Source organism: Panicum hallii, chromosome 9 (assembly GCF_002211085.1).
Source record: "Panicum hallii strain FIL2 chromosome 9, PHallii_v3.1, whole genome shotgun sequence".
NCBI classification, from domain to species: Eukaryota; Viridiplantae; Streptophyta; class Magnoliopsida; order Poales; family Poaceae; genus Panicum; species Panicum hallii.
In genome coordinates, this window is record NC_038050.1 from 11,550,221 (window position 1) to 11,570,994 (window position 20,774).

The window sequence follows — 20,774 nt, forward strand, 5'->3', positions numbered from 1 at the left end:
CCTCGTCCTTCGACCGTTCCCGTTCAGCACGGGCTACTGCGGTGACGAGGTGCCGACGCCCGCTGTGCCCGGCACCAGCTATGGGCGGCGCCGAGCTAGTGCTGCCGAGGTCTCAGCGGTGCCGGCGGCGGGGCAGGTGGCGCCGGGCGGCAGCAGCAAGGGGGCGTTCATTGGGGTGCAGAGGCAGCCGTGGGGGAGGTTCACGGTGGAGATCCGGGACTCCACGCGGAACGGCGCGCGGGTGTGGCTCAGCACCTTTGACAGCGCCGAGGCCGCCACGATGGCCTACGACCAGGCGACGCTGTCTTGGATGTACCATTTAATATGATATTAAATGATTTAAGAATTTAAATGGATAATTTGAGAGTTTAAGGATCTAGATAAAACTACGGGATAAGTTTTTAAACCTAGAGTACAATTTATTTAAAGAAATTAGTTAATCTTGACAATACAGAGGGACTCGTTCTACAAATTTTACGGAATCAAATCCTCTCTGCAGTCGCTCGTTTCAACGTTATTTGGGAGTCAGCCATCCGAACCGCACGCTGCCGATCCAACCGCGACCCTCGGCAAACGGATTTGGCAGGCTGCGCACGCAGTGGTCCATCTCAGCCAACGAACAAGAGCACCAACACGAACAAGAGCACCATCTCACGCTCACGCTCCCCGTCGCTGTCAAACAAAACCCCAACTCCCAGTTCAGAAAAAAAAAACTCAACTCCCCCACCAGTGCGAACCCCACCACCGACCACCGCAATGGAGGACGGCAAGGAGCCCCTGGTCCAAGAATCCGCCGCCCCCGTCGTCTCCGCCGCCGACCCCTCCCGCCGCTGCGTCCGATTGGCCCACACGCTCCTCCCCGGCGCGGAGCCCGGGCCCCGTCCCCCGGCCCTCCCGTCCCCACCCCGCGACCCCGGCCCCGTTCTTGGCCGCGGCGGGGCCCTGGCGGAATTCCGGGGCTGGCCGGGCTGCCCCAAGCTGTGGAGGCGGTGGGTGGACAAGCTCCGGCCGCGGCACGAGCCCCTGTGGCGGGACCTCGGGATCCTGGACGCCATCCTCGCCGCCACCTACCGGGTGCGGCGCGACGAGGGCGCCCTGCTCCAGCTCGCGGCCTTCTGGTCCGCCGCCACCAGCACCTTCGTCTTTCCCTGGGGCGAGGCCACGGTCACGCTCCAGGACGTCGCCGCGCTCGCGGGCCTGCCCCTCGTCGGCGGCCCCGTGCGCGCGCCGGTGTCGGTGGAGCTCGAGAAGGAGGTCGGCGCGCTCGGGGCCGTCCGGGTTGTGCTCAACCAGAGCAAGTACAGGAAGCCGTCGTATGGAGGGTGGGTGAAACACTTTCTTGAGCGCGCGCCGGACAAGGAGGCATCCGCCGCGGGTGGCCGCGGCGATGTGGTCGAGCACGGCGCCTTCCTGTCCTTGTGGCTTTCTCGCTTCATGCTCCCGTCGCCGCCGTTGGACGTAGTCCACCCGGGGACATTCCCCGTCGCCGTCCGTCTGGCGCGCGGCCAGAGCGTGGCGCTCGCGCCCGCCGCACTCGCCAGCATCTACAGCGATCTCTCGGCTCTCAAGCGCCGCTTGGGCTTGCGCAACAGAAAGGAGCCGCCTTTCGGGGTTTCCGCACCGATGCGCATCCTCCAGCTTTGGGTCTGGGAGCGTTTACCCGAGCTGCGCCCTGAGATGGCAAAATCCCCGGCTCCTGATGTCAATGGCGTGCCAAGGGTTGCCCGGTGGCATGACGCTCGCAGTGTGCTCGACACGAGGTACGTTTACGGAGTGCTCATGTCGCCCAAGGAGTTTGAGTGGCGACCCTATGGAAGTAGCAGTGTTGCTCTGCAGCCCAAAACCTGTGGCTGCTGGGTGCGTGGCCCGGATATCACAAGAAGCAAAGCACTGTTGTCATTTGCGCGCTGTTTGCGCACTTGTGAGCTTGTAGGCATGAAGTGCATTGAGAAGTACCGTCCTCATCGTGTTGCAAGGCAGCTGGGCTTCGATTAGGATGTGCCAGGAAATGTGGTCCGTGTAAACTCAAGATGGGAGGAAGCATGGGATACATAAAACATTGAAGCCAAAACTCTTGCATTCATTGTTCCAGATCACAAGCCGGGCGTGACGGTTAAGTATGCGCAATGGTGGGAGCGTTACTCATCGGCATGTGCTACTGCAGTTGCTAATTCTGTAAAGACTCAAGGACTGTGTGTTTTGGTTAGTCCAATAAAAAGAAAAATGGAAGGGCTTCCTGCTGCTAATTCTGGCAAAAAAGATGCATGTTGACACATCCATCAGGATCCATCGGACAGCATCAGATGCAGCTGAGGAATTGGAGGATGAAATTCCTCTTGTGGAGAGGCTCAATAGCATCATCAAGATGATGCATAAGCAGCATACCACGGAATTTTCGGTGAAAAGTGCTGAGCAGGAGCTAATTGTTGAAGGTGCAAACAATTTTAGATCAATATCTGCAAGTGTTGAAGCTAAGAAGGCAACACAGATATTGAGCATGCCGTAGCTGATGAATTCGTCAGCTCTTTAAGTATGGTTGATGGATTGTCCTGTGGTTCTGTTACTAAAATGGCACTAAACAAATGTCTCCAACAAACTGAAGAGGAAGACCTTGTAATCTCTGATGAGGAAAAGAATAGCAGACCAGAATGTGGTGATTTATTGTTCCACAACATCATCCAGGCAGCGAATAGTGGAAGCAATTAAGCCATTATTGGAGCAGGATCTGAAGTTGATATGTTACCATCAACTGAAGACATCTTGGTGATCAGGGATTGCGAGGTTGAAACTACTCTGAGTGACAACTCTCAGACAAGAACCACATGTAGTAGCTCATTCTGCAGCTATTCAAACTTATGTTGGTCACTCAGGAGGACCAACTGAAGAAATGCAGAAACGCATTGTCGCAAGAGACAAGGTGCACAAGGACAAAATAGGTCCTCTGCGTTGTAATGAGAAAGGAAATGAAGATGTCTTAGTATCAAATCAAGAATTAGAATCTGTGATTGAAAACCTTGCAGAAGCCAATAGAAAGAAATCAGGTATCATAATTGAAGTAACTGCCCTATCCTTCAAACTGAAATGCATATCAAACTTCAAAGTAAACCTTTTCCTTGTCTCTTTTTTCTTTTGTAGGAAACAGTGAGAGGCCCTCGTCGAGCAGGCTGGTTGATGGAATCATCAAACAAGTTGGCACGAAAGTTTGTACAAAAACTGTCTACTATCTTAGTCGATTTTATCGGACGAAAGATGCCTGGGACAAAGATGCAAATTGCACGGGTGGAAATCCAGATGTTAACATGCCAAGACGTGCAGTTGGGACGATGGAAATGATTAAAATGGCATCTGCACTTCGAATGGCCGAAATTGCTGAGTTGAAGGAAAATATAGATAGACTGAAGGAAGAGATCCTTGCGCTTGAGGCGGCAGCAACCTCAAAAGGTGAAGTATAACCTGAGATATGAGATACAGTAGTAACTTTTTCTTCACATGACAAGACATCTCCTAGGTTTATGATATGCTGGACTAGCTAATGAAAACTTGTTCTATTGTTAATTTTCGGGTTTGTGTTAATGTCTTGAAGGAACCCAGTAGACACTAGTGAAGAAACAATGGTACAGAGACACAGAAAATGATAATATATCTTGGCCAAAATGTGCTCTTTCTCCCCTTTTTCCCCTATGTTTGTGGACTCGATGTATCTTACGTTGCTCAACTATACTTCAACCGTAGATTATGCCTGCCTTTGTTTGTGCATGGATTGGCATTTTCGTTGCATACTCTAGCAATGAATGAGTAAACAACCAATCCATTGGCAGGGTATGTCCGTTGAGTTTGCTCGGGGAAATGAATGAATTAATGACCAGAGTCAAAAAAAAAGTCGTATGTTTAAAGAGAGGTAAATATAGTTTTTCCTCAATGTCATCTTAGCTCATCAAAGTTACTAATACTTTCAGACTTCGACGCTGTCGCTAGCTTGCTTCCCCACCTCTCCACCGTCTCCGGCAACGTGCTGCCAGTAGATCTATGTCCGGCTCCTTCGTCACATTAACCTCTTCGTTTGTTGCTCCCTCGCGGCGATCTTGACCTACTAGCTCTCCGTCTCTCACGCAGCCCGTGTCCAGCAGCCCCGCATGTCCAGCAGTGGTAGTGCCGCTTCACCACCCCGCCCTCAAGACCACCTCCTCTACCATGCCTACATGGCTACATACTCCCGTGACCCTCCCTTCTAAGTTCAGCAGCAACAGTGCTTCTCCCCTGGCAGCCTCTCTATTGATGTCGTCTTGACTATGCAAAATTTTCATGCATTTGATAAATTTATAGGAGGTGCGTATCAAATCGCACAAATTTCAATCAACAAAGATGAAATTTTCTGAGACAACTGAATAAGCATCCGTTACAAAATTACATGAGACTTTCCTCACATGCATCTCTCCATCTCTCATCCAAAGATTAAAAGGGAAACTAATCAGAGGAGTTAGGAGTTAGGCCGAAGCCGGAGCACATGCCTCAGCTGGGGTCGGCGCAGCAGATCGAGCCGAGGCGGCTACACCGCTACAGGCAGCGCAGGGAACTTGGACATATCCTCGACGTTTAGGACGAGTGTAGAATTGTGGTGCTCCCGGTAGTACCTATCATTGGCTGCGCGCCTCTGCTGCTGCCCGCCATGCTGCAGGTAGTAGCCACCATTGCCAGCACCCTCCTGTTGGAATCTACCAACGTTGTCGCCCTGCTGTTGCTATCGTCGGTACCCACCATTGCCCCTACCGTCGTTGTATCCGCCATTGCCCCTGTTGTACCCATCGTGGCGGCCAGGGCCAGAGTAGCCGACCCTTGAAGCGTTGTTGCCACCGCCATTGTAGCCACTCGTTGGTGCACCATTGCCGTTTTGGACGGCAGCTTCCCGATCATAAGAGACACGTCTTGGTGGCCTGAACCCAAGATCTTGGCGGGGGACGGTAACCTGAAAACATTTGTTAAATATTAGATTCCGTACGGCACATCAAGTTAGCACTAAACTACATTATTTTAAGAAAATTCTTATACCTTCTTAGGTTTGGCATCCTTTGCAGCAGCCTTCTTTCCTTCTGCCTTAACTGTTTCTTCCTTTTTGCTAGCCTCCTTAACCTTGGGCTGTGTCTTTTTGTGCCTTCGTAGAAGCTTCCTCATCATCCAGCTTCTTTTTCTCCAACATCTGCAAGCCCTTAAATTCTTCAGCAGTGACCTTCCTCATCTCAATTTTTGTGATCTCCGAGAACTTCTTCTCCTCACGCATCCTCTCATACTCAACAAGGGTCTGATCAAATTATGAAGGTCAGCAAATACTCGACAAGTAAGAACTGAATGAAATTGCATGGTTATTTAGCGAGGCATTATCTTTTTCTCTTTTTCCAATGGTTGTTTGTCAGCATGTTTCTTAGAACCATCTACCTCAGAATCTTGCTTCTTCGCCTTTTCCGGCTCATTGCCGTTTGTTTTCTTAGCATTTTTCTTCTTTCTCTTCTCAGAGCCGTTGAGCCTCTCCTTTTGGAAAAATGTCATTTCTCCGGTGTCAGTACCTTGTCCTTTTTTAGGACCATCTGAGCAGCACCCGTGACAATAAAGCAAAACATTGATAAGTTTCAGATAAAAATATTACATCTGCATAAGGAACTATTTAGAGAATTTATACAACATGATATTAGAACTTACCCAGCAGACAAATCTGATTCAGAAGCAAGCACAGCGTCGGCATTATCAGCATTGGCATCCTTCTGTTCTATCGCTCTAGCAGACACCACGTTGTCTTCAAGCTTTTCCTCAACCGTTGTTCCAACATCAGAGGATGTGTTCACCTTGCGCATGTACACCTTCTTCATCCTGGGCTGGCCGTGACGGTTCCCTGCCTCTCACCATTGCTGTAGTTATCGTGACCTCTCTCAACCTGCCTCTCGTCATGTCCATATTTGTAGTGCTCACCACCATCACACACCTGGTCGTTGCCCCCACAGTTGCCAGCATCATTATTGTTGTAGACATTGCCATTAACCCCATCATAATTATTCCGAGAATCTGCATTAGCAAAATTGGAACTGTTGGATTTCTTCCTCTCATCCTCCTCCAAAGGAATGTTATGCTCCTCATAGAATGCTTTTTTTTTAGTTACCAATATAGCTTCCTCGATCCTCAGTTTCCTCTGCTCCTGCCTCAGTCTTCTTTGCTCCTCGAACAACTCCTTGGCACGGCCTTCATTCCCTTCCTTCTCCTTCAATTTTGCTTCCTCCTCCCTCAGTTTTATTTGAACCTCCCTCAATCTTTTCAGCTCTTGCTGATACTTTCTTACACCTGACACCAACAAGAGCATGACGGGGTGAGATGCAAATCAAAGTGCACATGAAAACTAATCATGGCATAACTCAATTGTCACAAAAGATTATGATTACCATAACATAATAAAATCAATCTACCAATCACTTGAGTATGACAATAGACACAAACGGCAAGAATGCATCATGCAAATACAATACAATATACAATATATGAGAAGATTTAATCGAACAACATCAGAATCAGAATCGCATAACTATAACTTAGCGAGTAAATTATAAAGAATTGGACCATCAGATGACATGACACCACGCACAAATTGATAAACGGATCGAACATATAAGAGATTTAATGATGAACGGGTCTACCCAATCTCTAGCCACATAGAACAACCCAACCAGGTTATGCAAGATCGCATCAACCAGCAAGCCAACGATTGTCTAATTCTAATCTGACATATAAGATTAGGGGAATAAGACAATGAGGAGGGGGATCGATGGGTACCGTTATCATGCTGCAGCTTGATGAAGTAGGAGTATCTGGGCTTGTCGTGGGTGGCCAGCTGGGCAGGGTCGGTGGCGTCAGCGAGCTTGGCGGCAGTAGCCTTGTACTTCTTGTCGACGACGACGGAGACAGCAGCCTCCCCGGATTCACCGTCCACGAGCTCCAGCAGATCGAAGTTGTAGGTGGCCATCGCTAAATCCTCACCGCCCTACTAGGTAAACGTAAACCCCTCTGGTGCGGCGAGCCCTTGTCAACTCGAGAAGACGGCGCGGGCGCTGCTTCGGTGGGCGCTAGCTGCGTTTTATAGTGCCGGGACTCGAGACGTGGCGGTTGGATCGTGTCCGGCTCGGAGGGACCGCCGGTTCCGCATTGAATTCCTTGACTCGCTTTGCTCGATCACCTCACATACACCGAGTCCAATTTGTTTTTTCAACCGGTTTGTATTGTATCAGACAGTTTTTGCAGATTTGAGTTAGGGATAGATCGATATACACGGTTGCCAATCCAAACAAAAGAAACTCGCGAAGGTGTTGGCTGGTGCGGCTCGGAGCTCGGTCATGGCAACAGATCTGCCTTCTGCCGATGATGGTGGCACACCGACGGCTTCCGGCATGCCGGAGCTCACCCCACCCTCCACGTGGAGGAAGAAGCCTTCCCAGAAGGGAAAGCCCAGGCTCAGGCTTGTGAAGCACGCCAGGACCACGACCCCGAAGGGGCCGGTCGCCCCTTAGAAGAGGAGCAGGAAAGCCAGCGATGGCGTCGTTGGCGAGAGCTGCCCAAAACCAGTCCGGCGTAAGCTTGACCTCGACGGTGAGCTCAGGTCGACCAAGATCGGTGCTCCAGCCACCGTCAGTGGGAACTTCCGCAGGGCCGCACTTTTTGTATTATAGCCTTTTTTTAAAAAAAAATTCACGTTTGAACCCCCGGAGAACCTATTTTCAAATTTGGACCCTAGGGCTCGGCGCCGTGAGTCACGGCACCGAGGTAATACATCTCGGCGCCATGAGCCATGGCGCCGAGATCCCTAATGTAGCCGCTAATACGGCGGTGACGTGGCAGAGCTCGGCGCCACAGATCACGGCACCAAGCCCTTTTCTATACGCCGTGCCCTCTTCCTCACTCTCCCCGCGCCCTATTCTTCTCTTGCTCTCCCTCCGGCCTCCTCCGCCGTCCGCCGCCCGGCCGTCCTCCGGCCTCCTCCGCCGCCGCGCGGCCTCCTTTGCCGGCCGCCGTGCCTTCGCCGGGCCGTAAGTTTTTTAAATTAGTTTTTTAATTTAATTACGTATTGTAGTAGTTAGCAATTCAGGTAATTTTAAATAATTTATTTAATTAGTTTTAGTAGTTTAGCTAGATAATTTAGTTAGTAATTTCTTGTAGTTAGTTAGAAACCATATTTAGAAAATATAGTTAGACAGTAGTATTTAGAAAATTTAGTTAGACAGTAGATGTAGGTATTTAGTTTGGTAGCTTACTTAGATAAATTTAAGTATTTAGTTTGGTAATTTGGTTAGGTACTTTAGTTAGGTAGTTCAGTTAGGTATTTTTAAGTAATTCTAGGTATTTAGTTAGGTAATTTAGATAGTTAGAAAATATTATTAGTTAATTTTGTATATTATACCCGTCATAACCTTTATAACCTTCGTGTTGTGCATGCGAACTAGATGGACAATTTAGTGATCTTGTACCATGGAGGCAGTATCGAGAGAGATGTGTTTGGGAATATCACTTTTGATGATGGAATGCACAGGGTCTCCCTGATATTTAATGATCGGCTGTTGTATAGTGAGGTGTTTGGTAGAGCTCGTGATGAGCTTCCATGCATTTTTAGTGAGGATGCCATCTATGTTCAAGGGGTCGTCCACTTTGGTAAATCGGGATAGATTTTCAGACGGCTGGTCGACATAACATGTGAGGTTGAATGGGAGAACAATGTAAATACTGTCATGAAGAATGAGTATCAATGTTTGGATTTGGTTTTGCGGAAGCTCTCAAATGCTCCCAGCCCTCATGTGCATTCAGCCCCTAATGTGTCACCTGCTAACCTTCCGTTACCCAACCTTGAGGTGGATCAGGAAGATGCGGTTGCGGTCTCTGATGCTCAATCCGGCCCGAATGCGTTTGGCATTTGTCCTCATGATCGTGTATATTATCGGATTGATGATGTCGGTGCGCCCCCCAGGAGATTCCTTTGATCCAGAACCAACCAAGTAAGTGTCGTAGAAACACCACCTTTTCTTTTGTTATTCACCCTTAATTCCATTCATTTGTTCCAATACCATCTTTAATTGTTGTTTAAATGCAGGAGATATTTCAGATAATATTGGTGTCCTCCCTGTGCCTCCATCTTCCAATACAGGACGGGCTTCTAATAGTGTGGATGTTCGGAAAGATGATGATGAGGAGCCTTATGGGAATGTAAGAGCCGTTAATTTAAATGATGACCGCCCAGTTGCAGCATTGAGCGAAGAAGATATGGAGCCCATCAAATTTTTTTGTCCTGACCGTGATCCACTAGTTCATGAATTCAGCGATCTTTGTCGTTCTCGTAGTGCTTATGCAGAACGAAGAGATGAAGCTCTTGCGAATTTTTCCTGTGATTCGTTCATCACGGTACAGAAGCACATAACATGACTTTATGGCAATTATGAATGTACCAGTGTATTTATTGCAACATGTGTTGCCCAATCAGAAAAAGGATCTAGCCTTTGCAGTTAAATTGGAATAGGCTTTTCAGTGTGCTTTCATGTAAGTCTTTCAGTGTGTTTCCGTATAGGTTTTTCAGTGTCCTTTGATATAGGCTTTTCAATTAATAGTTCCCTAGGCTGTAGGCTTTTCAGGTGTATTTACGATGCCACATATCGGGTTGTAAACCTACATCGGTCTATATGTACACATTGCTGGATGTATTGTTTCTAACTTCAAAAATAAGAGACACTGCAGTAAGAATGTCTGGAGGGTCATCTAGTGGAAAGGGTTTCGGCACTGGGAGAGGGAAGGGAGGAAGGAAGGGACCTCCTATTGTGTGGGAGGGGTCTGTTGGTCCTGAATTCTATTCGGAAGCAGTGTATGAGTTTTCAGTTGAGAGCAAATGTGAATTCACCAAGGAGAAGCCTCTCAGAGGATACGATGACTGCAAAGAAGATTGGCCAAAATGCATGCGTGGTGAGGACTGCTTAGTGCAGATGTGCGTCGAGGGGACGGATGGAGGTCGTCGTTTCTTCAAATGCTCGCGAGCTTGGTAATTATTAGTACATTTCATTTGTTATATATGTTTCTCTTGTTTTTTACAACTTACATGAGATGTTTGTTACAGTCTTCAGATACTCCAGAAAACTGCGAGTTCGTTAGGTGGGTCGATCCTCCTACATTTCATCCGCATCAGAAGTACATCTACTACCTGCAGAATCGTATCTTCGATCTAGAAAGGGAAGTGAGCAGCGGTAACAAGAACGATGAAGAGGATGACAACAACAATGGTGCCAGTTCACAGAAGGTACCGTGCACTGATCTATATTGCAACTGCCCTTGTTATAGGAACAAGGGGCCTCCATCACCACCGCCACCGCCGCCTGCAATAGGAGGATACTATGGAGAAGAGGCAACACAATTTGCTATGTGGGGAGAGTACTAGGAGTAACCTGTCTTATTTACATGCTATATCCATGTGTTTGTTGTTTCGTTTAATTACCTAAGGCATGTTAGGTTTAGTCCAGGACCTCTTTACCGTTGTTTCGTACGGTCCTCACATGCCACTACATGTGTTGTGCGTGTTCAATTATGTAATGCATGTAATTTTGTTAGGTTTAGTCCAGTTGAGGTCATGGAAGATGCAATAAATGACAACATAAAAAGTAAATCAAGTACATGAGAACATAATGATAAGGTTATTACTTCAATAAATCATACAACTAGCAAATCTTGCATAGTACTGAGTGCAACGAGGCCACTTTCTCTTCCTCAATGCATCTGGATTCTCCTCCATTGGTGCCTTCGCACGGCGAACACGCTACAGCTTCCGTTCCCTCTCCTCCTTGTACTGAGCAGCATGCCTCCTTTCCAGCTCTTCTTTCCGCTATTTTTCTGCTTCCTCCTCTTGCTGTCTCTACTCTAACAACTCCTTCTGCTCCGTATCCCATGCCTTCATTCTACGCAGATACTCCTTATCTTCCTCTTTGATCTCAATATCGATCCACTGCTCAAAGTCTCAAAGCGGAGGAGGGGTCTGCAAAATATTCAATTGATACACGCCTACTATTACTCATGAGGCATACATAATTCTATATGACAGTGAAAATACTATTAAAAAAATATTCTTACCAGCAAGCCAATGCGAATCTGACGAGGAGTGGCGTCGAATGCATAATTTTCACACATCCAATACCTCTGGTTACATGAATCCTCTTCATCTGACTTGGCTACCTTGCAAGGATCACCGCAGAAGCACATCGGCATAGGAACACCACTAGGCAGCGGCAAACGGGTGAATGTTGTTCCAGTTATCACCTTTGTTTACTAGATTTACCACGTCTAGGCATCTAAGATTGCATATTATACATATTAATAACTAAACCCTAAACTTTAAGCAATTACACTGAATAATACACATAATATAGATCAAATCGATACGTAAAAATTGAGGAGGGAAGAGAGGATACCTTGCTCTTGAAGATCTGTGGATCAAATTAAAGCTTTCAAGGTCAAATATGTCGATTGATGAGGTTGGATGGGTGGGGGAGAGATAGAAAAACCGAGACCGGGTAAGAAATATGGGATGAAGGCTCGAACATGCTGGTTATAGTTGCGAGTTCAACGCCACGATCTGCGGCGCCAAGCTCGGCGCCATGACCTGGCGCCGAGCTTGGCGCCACGTCAGCGCTAGGTGGGTGGGCATGTGGTAGGATCTAGATACCTGGGCACTGTGACACACGGCACCGAGACGTCTTACCTCAGCGCTGTGAGTCACGGCGCCGAGCCTCAGGGTCCAAATTTGAACATATGTTCTCTAGGGGTCTAAATGTGAATTTTTTAAAAAAAACAGGCTAAACTGCAAAAAGTACGGTCCGGAGGGCCACGCTCGTGGACAGCCTGAGTCCCTCGCTAAGCTTGCCTTGACCGACAAGCCGCCGGCGGCATCGCTGAAGATCCACAACCCACCACGCATGCCGCCGGTGTCGCCCAAGATCAATCTGCGCTCTTTTGGCCGAGTCCAGCTGATGGAGAACCTGCGGTCCCTCGCCAAGCGCCACAACCTTCCGGCCGCCGGCGTCGTCACCGCAGACGAAGCGCAGGACGCCAAGGGCAAGAGCCGGGCGAAGAAGCCGACGATGGTGGACGAGCTTGTGCTGGTCCCTTACAACAGGAAGCGGGCCGCCGCCGCCGCCGCCGAAGATCCCTTCCACATGGCGGTGGTCGTGCACTGCAGGCCAGGCGCCGGGACGACGCTCGTGCCGCGGTGGACCGCCGTGGAGCTCGCCCGCACGAGGACGCGGGGCCGGCTCGTGAGGGGCATCACCCCGGCGATCGAGGCCGCGTACAGCCAGCTGATGCGGCTGGAGGAGACGTGCCGGGGCGAGGACCTGCCGGACATCCCCGAGAGCCCCCAGCTGGAGGAGAAGCGCCGGGATTTGGAGGTCCGGGTGAAACATTTCATGAACCACGCGCGGCTTATCATGGGTAACGATCGATCGCCTCCAAGTTGTTCTTGTCATCTCTTCTGTGTTTGATTGATGCAATTGTTGTCATGAGTTTGGAGCTGGAGAAACAACAAGAAAACCCTGAATTATTTATATATATATATATATACACTTCTCTATAATGAGAAGGGGACAGGAAGTTCGATGATCCATGGGAGGGAACGGTAGTTACTTCAGTAGTCGGCACATTCCTGAGACAAAATGTCACTGACCAGATGTCAAGGTAAAGTAAAAAGAAACAGAGCTATCCATCTCCAGACTCTAATGTACTAGTTTGGCTTGGAGTTGTTTGGACAGTCCTAACCATGCATCTCCCTTAACCTGCAGCAACGCTTTCATGAACCTCGCGGCGAAGTTCTCCTTATCAAAGACAAGAAGCAATGTCATCGACCGAAGCACAACTGCACCTTTGGCACTAACAGATGGCCGTGATCTAGGAGAGTCTGAATCTGGCGATGCCGGCTCTGTTGATGAACTGGGTAACGGCCGTGACAAGGGCATCGGGGAGCTCATCGCATCGCTCAGGACAGGAGAGGTGTCGAGCTGGGGCAAGGAGCGTATCAGGAAGGTGCTGCGCGACAGGTTCGAGCACTCGACGGCTGCCAAGATTTACAGTGATATTGCTTCTGTCAGAGATACATCCCACTGGAACTCTCTGCTCAAAGAAGCCTACGGCAATGGGTACCGGAAGGAAGATACGGACGAAACGGTCGATTGGGAGGCTCTGCTGCATGCACCGTTTGCTGAAATTGCAGGGTGCATCAGGGACCGTGGGAATCAGTCCCAGATGGCATTGAGAATACTGGTACCCAATTACAACTACTTCTCCAGCTTTTTAGCTGAACAAAAAGAGTATTCTGACTATTCTCTGATCTTTTATACCTTTACAGGCTTTTCTGATTCGTATCAAGAGAGACCATGGAAGCATTGATCTGGAGTGGCTTAGATACGTTCCCCGTGCAAAGGCAATGTAAGGCGAAGTAATATGATCGTACTAGTGCTTTGTAAGCTTACACAAAATGTTGCTGTTTAGGACCTTAAAAAGTATATTGAGGGCAACATATTTGTTTTACTAGTGAATTGACAGTGAAGTTCATAACTTGTGCAAATAAAAAATTTAAAGTACAAAACGAATGATATTTATCTATGAAATTCTATAACATGTATAATTTTCTTTTTGGCCATTCAGGAGGTACCTACGGAGCATACATGGGCTTGGAGCAAAAAGTGTTGACTGTATCCGTCTCTTGTCTCTGAGACACAGAGCATTCCCGGCAAGCTACCACTTCCATTAAAAATAGTTGCTTTGGTAGGAGAATGCATTTAAAACTACAGAAAAATGTGACAAATTCCTCTTATTTTAGGTTGATACAAATGTAGCTCGCATAGTGACAAGGCTAGGATGGGTCGAACTTCAACCTCTAGCTGATTCTCAGGAGTTCCATTTGGTGAACACGTAACATCGTCTTGCCTTTCAGCTTGTTCCATGCACAAATTCACACGCTCAAACTTCAATATTTCTCATAAACTTCTTTTGTCCTTTTCCAGATATCCTGTCATGTCTGACATTCAAAAGTATCTTGATCCCTTATTGTGCAAGATTCCTGCAGATGAAGTGTAAGTTCTCTAGTTTCAATCGTCATTTTGCTGCTTTGGAAGAATTTTTTAAGAGGGAATACAATGATATAATCTAACATACTGACAAATATAGGTATGAACTACATTGTCAACAGATAACATTTGGAAAGGTATGTAAATGGATTTGAATTTTCTTTTGTCGCTTCTCAGTATTGATGATTGGAATTTCTTGATGACAGACAATATGCACCAAACGATGACCAAATTGTGGCGCCTGCCCATTCACTACAGAGTGCAAGTACTTCCAAAGTCAAAGTTTTAAGGTTAGCTTTTGATATAAAGCCTATTTACTACAGTATTTCTGATGTATTGTTGCATTTATGATTTTTTTATTAGCTTGAGAAGTTAAACTTATGAAGGTTTCAACTACTGAAATTAAAATTATAGTTCTCTACCCGTGCTTCTTATTAATAGTAGTAGTAACATTTTAAATTATATTTTCTTAAATATCCATGAACTATATTTTTGTTCTGACCAATAAAATTATGCGATGTCATGTTTCTTAATAGAGCCACGCATGCACTCCCAGAGTCTAGTCAGCAGCATGAAAGAGGGCAAACAAACATGGACGACAGCAGAAGATATACTCTAACTGCTAGACCAAATCCTGAACAGATGCATCAGTACCAAATTGAAATGAGAAAAGATACAGAAAGGCATTGCAATGAGCCTATTATCGAGATACCACCAACTCCACCACATGAAAACCCAGGAGCACAAAGTGATGAAGAATTTGAACAAGAGTTTCATGATGAGATACCACCAACTCCACCATATGAAGACCCAGGAGCACAAAGTGACGAAGAATTTGAACAGGAGTTTCATGATGATAATATAGAAGATATAGGTTATGATGAAGTGATAGACCTTCGACCAATTAAGCCAATAGAGAATGCAGAGATAAGGCCAGCACGTGGAAAGGAGATTGTTCCAATCCAACCGCGAGCCAGCCCAACTCCAATGATTAAGAGATACCGTCTACGAACAGAGTATAGTGTGTATGGCAGAATTTCTATCTTATGCAAAATAAAAATATTTATGTTAAAAATGTGACATGTTTATGTTCTAATATGCTTGTTTTTGTATTGTTATATTGCAGGTACGAGATCCCAGATGGGCATGAAATCTTGGACAAGGTTAGTAGTTGATAACTTCATTCTTCATGAATTGATTTCACAAACTGTAACTATGTACACCTAACTCTCAAAGAACTCCAACTCCTCGGATAAGTTTAACGGAACTGCAACTACTCAAAGCCTCAATTTCACATTCTTCCTACAACATTTTGCAAGGGCTCACACATGTCAGCCATACAAGTTATGTGTAGACATATGGGTCTATATAGAATGTTGTAGGTTCGAACTAATGACAGAATTAGCTAAGTTATGTGAAACTGAACCTAGAAGTTAGGTGTAGCATTTTGTTAGTCAAACGCAAATAGTTGTACTTCTATAAAAATAACTCTTACATTATTATTATTTTCTTAACTATCCATTACTTTTTTATTTGAGTAACCAACTCTGAATGATGAATTATTTCTTGACATACTAGTTTGACCCGAGGGTTCCTGGTGATTGCAATGTATACCTCTTAATAATTCGTAGTCGTTTGGATGAACATACTGTGACCACTACAATTCTGATGAGTAAATCATGCTTCAATTTCCTTTGTCAGTCATAATCATAGACTTAAAAATATTATAAGAGTGACGCCAATTTCTCTTGAGAAGTTCCAAGATCAAAAGAATAATTCTAAAGTAATTTATTTCATAATAACAGATACCTTGCCGGATGGCAAATAAAGGAGTATTCCCATTGGATGGTACGTACTATCAACACAATGAGGTAAACATCGATGTTGTACTTGTTAAGTCACACATGCTAAGTATATGTCTACATACACGAAACTAAATTGCTTGATGTTGACTAACCAAATATATCATTCACTTTTGTAGGTTTTTGCAGACCATTCGTCTAGCCCCTCACCAATAGAAATAAATACAGAAAGTATTTCGGCCTTTAAGCAATGCACAGTGTATTTTGGTACCTCAATACATTCCGTGACCAGAGGCATCTTATGATCATCTTTAGATAATAAGGATGTGATGAACTGTTCAAATAAAAGCACTAATTGCATTGCATCATTTATTCAGGTCAAACGCTGCAAGGAATTCAACATTTCTATTATGAAGGTACATGGTTATGCTCTGTTTATTTTCTCTCTAAGTGAAAACAATCAAAAGAAAAATACAAAGTTAACACTCCTACATAGGACCTGACGAACATAACACGCTATTGGAACTGCTCGATATAAATTTGTTAGTTCATCGAATAAAAAGCAGAAGAATAGTTAACAGAGTGCGCTTATTAGTTAGCGTATTTTTCTACCTCTCCTATAAGGGCTCATTAATTGTTGATTCATAGGCCCTAATGTCTGTTTGATGTTTTCTCATCATAAGGTCATGATTTTAGATTTTTCATTATTTGTCATTATTTTTGTTCCTCGTAATAATGTTTTTATTCTGATGTGTACAGGGTACATATGTAATAGAGAATTTGACCGCCGAACCAGGCGTCCAAAAGTATTGTCTGCTCAAATACACGCCACCAATGCAAAAGGAAGCGGCAGGAAGAGGTCCTGAGGAAGGTAATGACAGAGATGGAGCTCAATCCAGTTAGATGCTGCCACTGTGATGAATGTGCCATTGCAGAGTTGTGATCCAAGATGGCATGCTTGTAAGTGTTCCAATGGAATCCCATCTTTTGCTAGCTAGGAGCTCTAAAATCGCATGGGCAAAAATCTGAAATGGAATTATGCACACACAACTCCATATGCTCTCCCATCGTTGTCATGAGCTATACCCTATCCCTTGGCATTCATGCTTCCTCTTCTCTTACCCTGCTCGCCAGCAGCGGCGAGCCTCCAGCTCCTCTGCCACGACACCCCGCCTTCTTCTCAGTTCCGCCCAACAATCCCCACGCCGATTTCTCCTCAGCAGCGCGGCGCTTGGGCACCGCCGGCCTCTGGCTTCGCCATCCCTCGCCGCCGCTCGAGGCGCGCGCCAGATGCTCGCTGTATTGCCGCAATGGCCTTCGCGTCGTACCTAGCCTCCTACTCCCGCGCCTCGGCGGCGCCGGCAGCGGCGGCCGCGTGCCCGTGCCATGCGCAACCGCGGCCGCGGCGGCGTCGGCCTCGCCCAGCGCCCCTCCGGGCGTACGCCGCCTCCGACCACCAGGAGCGGCTCCTCACCGCCCTGTGCGAGCAGGCGGACCCCGAGGCCGCGCTCCGGATGCTGAACTCGGCGCTCGCGCGGGAGGACTTCGCCCCGAGCCGCGCCGTCTACGAGGAGATCATCCGGAAGCTCGGGACGGCCGGCGCGTTCGACCTGATGAAGGGGCTTGTCCGGGAGATGCGGCGGGAAGGGCACGATGTCAAGGTTGGCGTGGTGCACTCGTTCGTGGAGGGCTACGCGCGGGTGCGGCGGTTCGACGACGCTGTCGACCTGGTTCTGAACCAGCTCGACCTCTTCGGCGTTCAGGCGGACACGGTGGTGTACAACCACCTCCTCAATGTTCTTGTGGAGGGGAGCAAGATGAAGCTCCTGGAGTCAGTCTACAACGAGATGGCCGGTCGGGGTGTCCGACCTGATGTTGTGACATTCAATACCCTGATCAAGGGGCTGTGCCGGGCGCATCAGGTCAGGACTGCGGTCTTGATGGTGGAGGAGATGCTGAGCCATGGTGTGGCGCCTGATGAGACCACATTCACCACGTTGATGCAAGGCTTTGTTGAGGAGGGAAGCATCGAGGCGGCATTGAGGGTAAAGGCGAAGATGTTGGAGACGGGATGCTCTCCAACAAGGGTAACAGTTAATGTTCTGATTAATGGGTACTGCAAGCTGGGGAGAGTGGAAGATGCTCTTGGCTACATACAGCAAGAGATTGCTGATGGATTTGAACCTGATCAGGTCACATACAATACTTTTGTCCATGGGCTGTGCCAAAACGGATATGTCAGTCATGCCTTGAAAGTCATCGACCTTATGATTCAGGAGGGCCATGATCCTGATGTTTTCACCTACAATACTGTTATTAATTGCCTCAGTAAAAATGGAGAGCTTGATGAGGCTAAAGGAATTGTAAATGAGATGGTGGACAGGGGCTGCTTGCCTGACACTGCCACATTCAACACTCTCATTGTTGCTCTATGCTCACAGAATCGACTTGAGGAAGCATTGGACCTTGCACGTGAGCTAACTGTGAAGGGACTTTCTCCGGATGTTTATACTTTCAATATTTTGATCAATGCCCTTTGCAAGGTAGGAGATCCTCAGCTTGGTATGCGATTGTTCGAGGAGATGAAGAGCAGTGGATGCACCCCTGATGAAGTTACATACAATATATTGATTGATCATCTTTGCTCATTGGGGAAGCTTGGAAATGCTTTGGATTTGTTGAAGGAGATGGAATCCAGTGGATGCCCTCGGAGTACAGTGACATATAACACAATAATTGATGGGTTATGCAAGAAAATGAGAATAGAAGAAGCTGAGGAGGTTTTTGATCAAATGGATCTACAGGGTATTTCAAGGAATGCGGTCACATTTAATACACTTATTGATGGCTTGTGCAAGGCCAAAAGGATTGACGATGCAACGGAGCTTATTGAACAAATGGTAAAGGAAGGATTGCAACCTGATAATATCACTTATAATTCTATTCTAACACATTATTGCAAGCAAGGAAACATCAAGAAAGCAGCTGATATTTTAGAAACTATGACAGCAAATGGATTTGAAGTTGATGTTGTCACATACGGAACACTCATTAATGGTCTATGCAAAGCTGGTAGGACTCAGGTTGCTTTGAAGCTTTTAAGAGGCATGCGAATTAAAGGGATGAGGCCTACTCCAAAAGCTTACAACCCTGTGATACAGTCTTTGTTTAAACGGAATAATTTAAGAGATGCCCTTAATCTTTTCAGGGAGATGACTGAAGTGGCTGAGCCTCCTGATGCCCTCACATATAAGATTGTATTCCGTGGTCTTTGTCGTGGTGGAGGTCCTATCAAAGAAGCTTTTGATTTCTTAGTGGAGATGGTGAATAAGGGTTTCATGCCTGAATTTTCATCTTTCCGTATGCTAGCTGAAGGTCTATTAAATCTGGGCATGGATGATTATCTAATTAGTGCTGTTGAACTGGTTATAGAAAAGGCTGACTTTAGAGAGTCTGATGTTTCTGCAATAAGGGGGTATCTCAAGATCCGCAAATATTATGATGCATTAGCAACTTTTGGCCGTCTCCTAGAGATCAACAATCCTCAATGGGCTTATCGATGATGCAGCATGCCTGAGAAAATGTACCATGAAACTACTGAGTAGATTACAAATTTGCTAGTTGCTTGATTGGCCTGAACTTTTTAAGCAGTGGTGTAATAGGTGTCTATGCCAGCGAATATGGGATGCTATCTTGCTTCTGAAACTCATGGAGATCTGCTTGCCTTCTTTTCCATCATGAACCCTCTTTCGAGGCTCCTGTATTTTTGGGAAGCTAATGATCACATAGTTTTGCTGCTCTGTCAAATGAAACTTTGCCTATTATTATTTTTCTTTCAGTATTTAGGGAATTTTTTTTGCACATCTCGAAATTTTATGGAAACATATATTTTAGCTATCGTATCTTCCAGCAAAGCACTAACACACTCTTCATAAACCTTTTTTGCGAGTGACTTCATTTTAAGCATTTGCAGTTCATAATTTTATTATACAAAAGGTGGGTAGTATGGGGCCAAAGGCTGATAGGATGAGACTACCTTTAGCTTCTTAGTTGAATATTTTTATTGGTCAATCTATGTGTAAGGGCAAAAAAAAGTCTACTAGGTAGATAGCTAGTTTGACTTTAGTAACCATGTTTTATATTTAAAATAAAATGAGATGGTGGAAAATGCAGGAGTTAAGAACAACGGGGTATATTATTAATTCCTTGTCACTTTCCTCACATTGCATGAACTGCAACTGCATGTCTGGTGTTCACGATCACTATGGCATTATCATTTTCGCGTGAATGGAAACAGCTGCTTTTAATGTTAGTTATGGTTAGCTGAACTATGCTGTGCAAAAGAAATGGTTGGCTGAACTAATCGTTGCTGCAGGTTTTTGAAGGATAGAGAGTATTATCATTGATGTTAATATAAACAGCTACTTTTCATGTTAGTAATGGTTTGCGGAATCCATAGTATTTAACTATTTCTTAAATCTTCCTTGCAAACAAGATGGAAAGAGCATCCAGGAAAAATTCATGGAGTGCTTTGTGGTGAATGTGTTTTTGGCATATTTATCGAAGCACCACACAACAATGTTGAAATAGAAAGGTAACTAGCTTTTTTGTCCTTTTTTAAAGAAAAGTATGCTTTATGGATGTTATGCTAACTATTTACTAATCATCTTCTAGTCACTTCTAGTGCCTTAAGCCTTGAGTTTTGTACTCAAGGGTTTCACAAATGCTAATTGCTTTATAATTCGTAGTGTTATCCAATTGTTTTGATGTTTGTGATTCTGTAGTGCAGTGCCTCCTATACTTTAATGTTACCCTTTCTGATATCTGACAGATGCAAAAGGTTATTTACACTTCAATT

The 20,774-nt window shown here is 46.0% G+C and overlaps 2 protein-coding genes and 2 pseudogenes across 2 annotated transcripts; 3 read left to right on the top strand and 1 right to left on the bottom strand.

The window, feature by feature from the left end:
- The first annotated feature begins 756 nt into the window (after positions 1-756).
- On the top strand, positions 757-3,619 carry LOC112877707 (annotated as a pseudogene).
- Positions 3,620-4,738: 1,119 nt separating this feature from the next.
- Positions 4,739-5,858, bottom strand: LOC112872778. The gene is made up of 4 exons (XM_025935830.1): positions 5,692-5,858; positions 5,431-5,518; positions 5,150-5,296; positions 4,739-4,963 (listed from the first exon to the last, which is right to left on the bottom strand). The coding sequence occupies exons 1-4, from the start codon at positions 5,856-5,858 to the stop codon at positions 4,739-4,741; spliced, it is 627 nt and encodes a 208-aa protein (XP_025791615.1).
- Positions 5,859-8,471: 2,613 nt separating this feature from the next.
- On the top strand, positions 8,472-16,782 carry LOC112872779 (annotated as a pseudogene).
- A 155-nt stretch (positions 16,783-16,937) lies between these two features.
- On the top strand, positions 16,938-19,728 carry LOC112874030 (pentatricopeptide repeat-containing protein At3g53700, chloroplastic). Its single transcript, XM_025937177.1, has one exon. The coding sequence runs from the start codon at positions 17,020-17,022 to the stop codon at positions 19,477-19,479; it is 2,460 nt and encodes an 819-aa protein (XP_025792962.1). The 5' UTR covers positions 16,938-17,019; the 3' UTR covers positions 19,480-19,728.
- The last annotated feature ends 1,046 nt before the right edge of the window (positions 19,729-20,774 follow it).